The sequence below is a fragment of the Heterodontus francisci genome, chromosome 33, assembly GCF_036365525.1.
Source record: "Heterodontus francisci isolate sHetFra1 chromosome 33, sHetFra1.hap1, whole genome shotgun sequence".
In the NCBI taxonomy this organism is placed as follows: domain Eukaryota; kingdom Metazoa; phylum Chordata; class Chondrichthyes; order Heterodontiformes; family Heterodontidae; genus Heterodontus; species Heterodontus francisci.
Window position 1 is genome coordinate 57,851,602 of NC_090403.1, and position 8,007 is coordinate 57,859,608.

At 44.7% G+C, this 8,007-nt stretch overlaps 1 protein-coding gene across 1 annotated transcript; it reads right to left on the minus strand.

Moving 5' to 3' along the window:
* Positions 1-100: 100 nt before the first annotated feature.
* Positions 101-6,545, minus strand: LOC137347969 (von Willebrand factor C domain-containing protein 2-like). Its single transcript, XM_068013036.1, has 3 exons — positions 6,168-6,545; positions 2,542-2,671; positions 101-1,165 (listed from the first exon to the last, which is right to left on the minus strand). Exons 1-3 carry the CDS (start codon positions 6,543-6,545, stop codon positions 963-965), a joined length of 711 nt encoding a protein of 236 aa, XP_067869137.1. The 3' UTR covers positions 101-962.
* Positions 6,546-8,007: the final 1,462 nt, after the last annotated feature.

Below are 8,007 nucleotides of genomic sequence, written 5' to 3' on the forward strand. Positions count from 1 at the left end.
AGGCCATGAATATGGACTAGGCTGCACCATTCTATCAAAGAACAAACATAGAGGAAAAATGCATTTCAACTAACTTGTGGTGCAAGCTGAACTTTCGTCATTGTTTTATCATGGTGTGCAGTTTTAAGTCAATGTAAACACAGGCACAGAGTTTGCAACAAAATGTACCACCAAACAACTTTATATTTTTACAATAAATGTCATACACTCTGCAAACAAGCGTGGAGATTCAGTGTGGAGCAGCCTCCACATTTAGCAGAGAAGGATGCCACGTTTCATTCGGAGCAATGGGCATAGATATTAATGCTCGACTTCCCATAGCCCTGGAACAGGACTATAGTAAGAAGCACTTTACTAATAGTGATACTTTGAGAAATAAGGGGAGATTTTAACTTTGCCCCACAGAAAAGGATGGTAACAGAGTTAAGTTTTAGGTGGTTGTCTTGCTACCCAGTTACAGTGCCTTCACCATTTTAACTCAGACATTCTGCTGGTGCCTCAGGCACCCACGTATGCCTCACCAATCTGACGAATGGAGAATCCAGTGCAGTTTTGAGGGCTGTGAGCAGAGTTGCAGCCTGAACACTCCACTCAGTAAAACCTAACGGTAACGAGGATGAGGCTTTAGGATTGTAAATCTCAGATTATTTTTGTGTGGCCAAGAGGAACAGGAATGTTCCCACCCCCATCCCCCACCCACCAGAAGACTCGCCTTACTGCCAGCAGGGTAGGGTGCTGGGTCACGACTAGCAAACTGCAGTAAGATGTCTGTTCGGGGCCTACAGCTCGCCAATGGTCTATTAATGGATCGGGCCTCCCCCTGAACAGATCGGGTGGTCATCAACCCGACGGGTAAAATCCCCCTTAAAATGTCCAGCACAGTCTGGGGAACATTCACTGATATCTGTTGTTTATGTCTCTGATAAACATGACAAGCAGTTCCACAGCATGTGGTAGTGAGCCTATCGTCCCTGCATCCATTCCCAGTGGCGACCTTCCTTTGCACTATAATGATCACCCTGTCTCCTTCCGCGGGAGGTGCAGATTGCTTGCTGTTGAGGTTCCCAGGAGCCATCCTTATATGGGCAGAAACAGACAGACCTTCCAACCATTTCCACTTTCACGCCAGCAGGGATAATGGTGTTTCCTGCAAAGCAGTTCGGTCCTGCAAGAATCAAATAGTGTTACAGGGCAGGGCACAAGGGAAGGTTGCTTAATAAATAAAGGGTTAATCAAAAGCATAAACCAGAGAGGTGGAGTAGGAGGAGGCCATTCTGCCCCTCGACTCAGTTACACCATTCAATTAGATCATGGCTGATCTGCACTTCAACTCCATTTACCTGTCTTGGCTCCATAATCCCTCGATACCATTAACCAACAATAATTTATCGATCTCATTCTTGAATGCTTCAGCTGTCCCCCAGCATCCACAACCTTTCTGGGGTGACAGTTCCCGATTTCCACCATCCTTTGTGTGAAAAAATATGTCCTGATTTTCCTCCTGAATGGCATAACTCTAATTTTAAGCTTATACGCCCTTGTTCTGGACTCCCCACCCCCAGAGGAAACTGTTTCTCTGTGTCTACCCAGGTGAATCCTTTGATCACTGTAAATACCTCAGTTCACCCTTCACTCTCTAAACTCAAGGGAATACAAACCATGTTTACACAACCTGGCCTCATAAGTTAACACTTATGTCCCCGCCCCTTGCACAGTATTAAACTTAAACATTCGCTTCATCCTTCATCAAAATTATTGATATTCATGATAAGTTGAGGCTCCAGTACAGATCCCTGTGTAACAGCATCTGTAACGTTGAAACGATCAGTATTTCTTATGTGTATCACTGCTATTTCTGCCACAGGGTATTCAGGTATGTTGTGTGTGAATATATAAATGGCTAATTAAATAGCTTTCTAGTTGCACCATTTAACAAGGAGAGAACCTCCTGTGGGAGGGGGGAGTCATCTTGCTATTTCGAGTCCACTCATCTCCCATCTACAGCACTTTATACATTGGTCCCACATGACTAACAGCAACACTAGACAATAAACTGGCTGGGTGCTCCTGGCAGGCAGCGTTAGCAAATCTGGCAAATTTCTCTTTGATGTTGCTGTCAGCAATGTGAGAGCTGGGAGCCAGTGCCACTGATATGGTGATAGTCCAGCGTACAAGCAGCTTGTGCAGGGGAATTGCCCTGCCAAGAGAGAGCTGTCATGTTGTGTCTCTGTCTCTCCAGAACTGTCTTGGTGATATCGTTGACAGAGAGGAGCCACCCACCCAGGTGGTTCACCAGGAATGAACCCTGTCTCGCCCTGGTTGCTGATCTGGAGCAGCCTGATCCACAGTGGAAATTTTCACAAGTCCAAACCAAGCCCAGGGTGATGGGTGAGCAGCACTTAGTGCAAGTCAGGATACAGCGACAAAGTTTTAGAGGAGCTCAAGAGGATGGGAGGCTGGCCAGGAGAGTGTTGGAATAGTCGAGTCCTTCCTACCCTGATGTGTTTTTGACCCTACACTCATATTGCAAATGGGACTTACCCTGCTTGCACACAGGACAACACTGGTTGGGTTCATATGATGGGTTGACGCAGTGGACAGGAGCACATTCTGCAGTCAGACAGTACACTTCTCGGTTAGCTTCACATCGGCACCTCTCACAGGCAGATGGCTACAAAAACAATGTTATAGATTGGAAATCAGTGATCTATTAAACCAAAGATCTTGAAAAAAAGTCTCAACAGCATCACAATTAAAAAGCTGACAGTAGGATTGTCAGGACAACGGAGGCAACACATCCTGGAAACTACTTTCATTTAAGGTGGGCTAATGGGGACTCAGCATTGAATGCTTGTCGGTTTCTAAGATCCCGGTGCTCAGGCATCCAAGAAATCAAGACAATATTAATCACAGCACCAGCTAGGATGTAGTCCATAAGTAAGAAGAAATAATTGTTTAACAGGTTGGGCCAGTATAACCTTATTAATAACAAGCAGTTGTTAACTTGTGAAGCAACCTTAAAGCTCAGCACATGAGCACTGGGAACAAAGGCTCGTGTCAGACTGTGGAGTGTTGCGTATTTCATTCACACAGTTTCTGTTCAAAACCAGCAGATGGTGGTGTTGCTGTGTGCAATTTGAGAAGTCTGCAGTGCTTATACCCTTTGTTAAATTATAGGACAGATTTGTCAACACTTCAAACTTTGCTTCTTGGCACACATGCACATTTAAGCATCACACTTTAAAAAAATATATACAAAACAAAAAAAAATTCCTCCGAACATTAGGAGGCTATTCAGCCTCTGGTGCCATCATTCAATTAGATCATGCCTGATCTGTACCTCAACTCCATCTACCTGCCTTTGCTCTATTTCCCTCAATTCCACTACTCAAATAAATCTATCACTCAGTATTGTAGGCTCCATTTGTCTCCCTGCCATCCACAGCCTTTTGGGAGAGAGAGTTGGTTATCGAATAGAATCGTAGAATGGTTACAGCACAGAAGGAGGCTTTTCAGCCTGTCGTGTCAATGCTGGCTTTCTGCAAGAGCAACTCACAACCCTGCAATTTTTTTCTCTACAGCTGATTATCCAATTCCTTTTTGAAAGTAATGATTGAATATGCCTCCACCAGCGTTTCGGGCAGTGCTTTCTACATCCTACGCTATATAAAAGATTTCTCCTCATGTTACCATTGGTTCTTTTGCCAATCACCTTAAATCAGTGTTTGCTGATTCTCGACTCTTCTACTAATAGGAACAATTTATTTCTATACACTTTGTATAGACCCCTCATAATTTTGAACAACTCTATCAAATCTCTCAACCTTTTCAAAGGAGAACAACCCCACCTTTCAGATTTCCACTATACTTTGTGTGGATATTGTACTTCCGGATTCCACCCCTGAATGGTCTAGCGCTGATTTAAAGATTATGGCCCCTCCCTGATGCTCCCACCGGAGGAAACCATTTCTCTGTATCTACCCTATTGAATTCTTTTAAACCTGCTGGTTTCAGGGAAACTTGATACTACATAAAAACACCCTCTCATAGGAACAGGAGGAGGCCTTAGCCCCTGCTCTGCTTTTCAGTGAAATCATGGCTGATCTGTATCCTAACTCCATCCACCCACCTTTGCCATAATACCCTTGGCTCACAAAAATCTATCAATCTCAGATTTAAAACTAATAATTGAGCTGGGTTCTACTGCTTTTAGTGGGAGAGAATGCCACAGTCCTACCACCCTTTCCATGAGAACCAACTCTAATTTCTCTTCTGAATGGCCTGCCTCTGATTTTAAGGTTATGTCTCCTTGCCCTAGACTCCCTCACCAGTGAAAAAGGTTTCTCTCTATGTACCCTATCAATTCCTTTCAAAATCAAGTCACCTTGTAAATGTCTACATCTCTAGTAATCTCTCCTCATAACTGTTGGAAGCCTGGTAACATTCTGGTGAGTTTGCACCTTCCTCCTTCCATGGCCAATATATCCATTCTCATGGTACGGTGCCCAAATCTGTACACAATAAAATGTATATCTGCAAGCTTATTTGTAGGCACTGGATAATTTATAGATGTGGTCTAACCAGGGCTTTGAATGGATCTCAGGTGGTACAAAGAACAATTGAATTCAGGATGTACATATTTAGAGCAATAAGACCTTCGGACTGAAAAGGACTGTGATGCTACACACAGCCTGCTGAGCAGCACAGTAATACACTGTGCATTAACTTACATTGCAGCATCCAATTGCATTCAGAATTCCCAAATTTTGTTAACCTGCAACCCCTGGCAGCCTTTTCCAAATGTTTATCTCTGCATTCTTCCTGATATCTGCTTTATATTTACCTTTGACCGTTTTAAACTTCTATCCTGTCAGCTTATTTTTCTAGCTTAATTTGAGCGAATGTTCCCAAATCATCTTAATATCTTACATACCAAGATATCATCCATTTAATCTCTTATATACCCAAGAGGGTCCCTTTCGCTGGTTAAGTTATAAACTGCAGAGCTTAATCTTTTCCAATCCTTCCTCATAGCTCTTCCACTTTTCACTTACAATTACTCTTATTTCTCTTATCCACACCCTTTGAGAACAATTCACTCCCATCTGGTACTGTATGGCCTGTGTGTGTCTCAGTGTCAGCTTCTGTAGATTACAGTACACAGCAGGTAAAAAGGAATGATTCATTCCCATCTGGTAGTGCAGGCCCATGTGTGTCTGAATGTCAGCTCCTGTACATGTACATACACACAATGGATAAAAGGGAAGGATAAAGCTCTGTTTGATACTGTATAACTTGACACTTTTATCAATTGGGTTTAAGAAGAATTCACCTGTTACTGATAAAACGGCCGCTATCACAGCGCTGAATATTACGCCAATATTGCTCAGAGTAAAGGTACAAGCTCACTCACACTTTGTACCAACATAAGAAAGGTTGCTGTGTACAGTCCTTGTGTGAATAACTGCTCAGGAACTTTCCTATCTCAGTACTCTTTCCTGAATCTCCTTGTGAATTAATTTCACCATAACCCTAATTTTCCCTTCCTCAACAGTCTCCTGTTTAAAAATTGACCCAGAATTAATTGTTTTTTTGGGTAGTTTGTACTATTTCCACTATCCTGTGGGGAAACAAATCCGAACCTTGCACAAAGCTACAAATTGTGTCTTAAAATTCTGTGTTCACTGTTCAATGCAAGTGATCTGTTTACCTGAACTAGAGCTGGCGGGCAGCCATAAAGACAGGGCTAAATTGTGGCGAGTCGAAGAGACTTAGTAGTTGGCAGGAAAAAAGACAGAGGCGCAAGGGGAGAGCCAACTGTGCAACAGCCCCGACAAACAAATTTCTCTGCAGCACCTGTGGAAGAGCCTGTCACTCCAGAATTGGCCTTTATAGCCACTCCAGGCGCTGCTTCACAAACCACTGACCACCTCCAGGCGCATATCCATTGTCTCTCGAGATAAGGAGGCCCAAAGATCTGTAACATTCATTGTTCTAAAAACAGTTTGAACCCACAACCTTCTAACTCAGTGAGACACCAACTGAGCCGAGCTGACAATAAAGTACGAGGGCAAAAATCATTGCCACTCTGACAGTGCAGCGTTCCTCTGAATAAAAATCACAGAACATGGTTAAAAGCAGAAACAGGATCAAAGAACTGTTGTTACCCAGAACTCCTGGAATAGCCGGTACATCTTGCCTCCATATTGACATGACTTGCGGAATTCCACACAGCGTGGGCAACAGGAGTGGTAACTGACACGGATACATAGTGGGGGGATTCGAGGGCACTCGGGCTTGCGGCACACAGGACCTGCTTCAGTGCAAACACATGGGCAAGCCGTCGCAGTGGGGTAAAACTTCTCACCCACATCAAACACAAATCCATTGTCATCAATGCAGCCTTTCCCTCGGTAATCTGCCAGTGTATAGTCAGAGTCACCATTAAAAAGGATTTCATTGACGCTGGCTGCTTCGGATGTTGCCGTATGTGTCAGTGTCAGGAACACTGACATGAGCCAGGACAGCGTTCTCAATACTGCCATCGGCCACAAACAAAATCAAGAATTTTTTGCTGCGTTGTTCTTAGCAAAGGGACAAAGATGAAGAAATGCTGTGAGCCCAGCCACCCATTAATATACACTCAGTCTGAATGACGTCTAATACCAATAGCTGGGATTAAACTGCGGGTAACCGGCATTGCAAACTAGGTCACAAATGCCCACCTAATTGAGAAAATGCCTCCTGCTACCTTCCATGGGCAGACAGGCTGCAACTAACAGTACAGAATACAGAAATAGACTGAAGCAGATGCCACCTCCCCTGTCTGGCACAGTAGCTGCTGTCTCTGAGCCAGACATTGGTGCGATGCTGTGTGGGGGCAAGAGATCGGGCCTGATATGGTATCATAGTGCAGTTAGACACAATATCACATGTCAGTCTCCAAAACACAATAGGATCCATTCCTACAGCAGTCTTCACACAAAGACAATCTCTGTCATGTTACAGAGCAGAAAGATAACAAAATGGGCATCAAACAGGAGATGGAAAGGAAAACAGAAAATTGAGGGGGAAGGGGAGAAGGAGCATAAGAACAGGAATAGGTCAGCCCCATGATCATGACAGGTCTATACCTTAACTCCATCCACACTGTTTGGCTATGTAACCAAAGAAATGGGGAGCCGGACTAACTGAATGTTGCTTGAATAATTGTTTATGCCTTTGTTACATCTAGACTTGACAGGTTGGATTTTGTACTGGAGGCACTGGGCCAAAAAGGTGGGTGGGATCCCCGCCTCTGCCTTTTCGTGCCCCCACCCCACCACCACCACAACCACCACCAACCCTGGAGCGATCGTCTGGTCTTTTTAAATCAAAGTTTCAGGAAGTGGGATCTCTGTCCCTTTAAAGACGAGGATCCTGCCTGCAAGGGCTGTCGGAATATCAGTGGGAGACCAGCCAGGAGAACCCTGGGAAGATTGCTGGGCAACCAGGAGGCGACTGGCCCTCTGCCCCCCACCATCCCCCCACCCCCACACCTGTCATGAACACTCTGTGGCCCCGCCGCCTCCAATCCTACCTCAGGGGGGCTCATAAAATCCTGCCCAACTATTCCAACACTCTTATGGCTGGTCTCCCATATTCTATCCTCCATAAACTTGAGGTCATCCAAACTCTGCTGTCTGTGTCTTAACTGGCACCAAGTCCCGTTCCCCTATCATCCCTGTGCTCATTGACCTACATTGGTTCCAGTCAAGCAACATCTTGATTTTAAAATTCTCATCCTTCTTTTCAAATCCCTCCATGGCCTCGCCCCTCCCTTTCTCTGTAATCTCCTCCAGCCCCCACAACCCTACGAGATCTCTGCACTCCTCCAATTCTGGCTTCTTGTGCATCCCTGATTTTTTAATTTCTCCACCCTTGGTGGCTGGGTCTTAAGTTGCCTTGGACCCAAGTACTGGATAACCCTCCATAAACCTCTCCGCCTCTCCACTTCTCTTTCCTCCT

Coding starts and splice junctions, on each gene's coding strand:
- LOC137347969 (XM_068013036.1), bottom strand. CDS start 6,545: ATGGCAGTATTGAGAACGCTGTCCTGGCTCATGTCAGTGTTCCTGACA. Junction 2,672..6,167: donor GGCTATTCCAGGAGTTCTGG/GTAACAACAGTT, acceptor TTGTTTTTGTAG/CCATCTGCCTGTGAGAGGTG. Junction 1,166..2,541: donor TTGTCCTGTGTGCAAGCAGG/GTAAGTCCCATT, acceptor TGATTCTTGCAG/GACCGAACTGCTTTGCAGGA.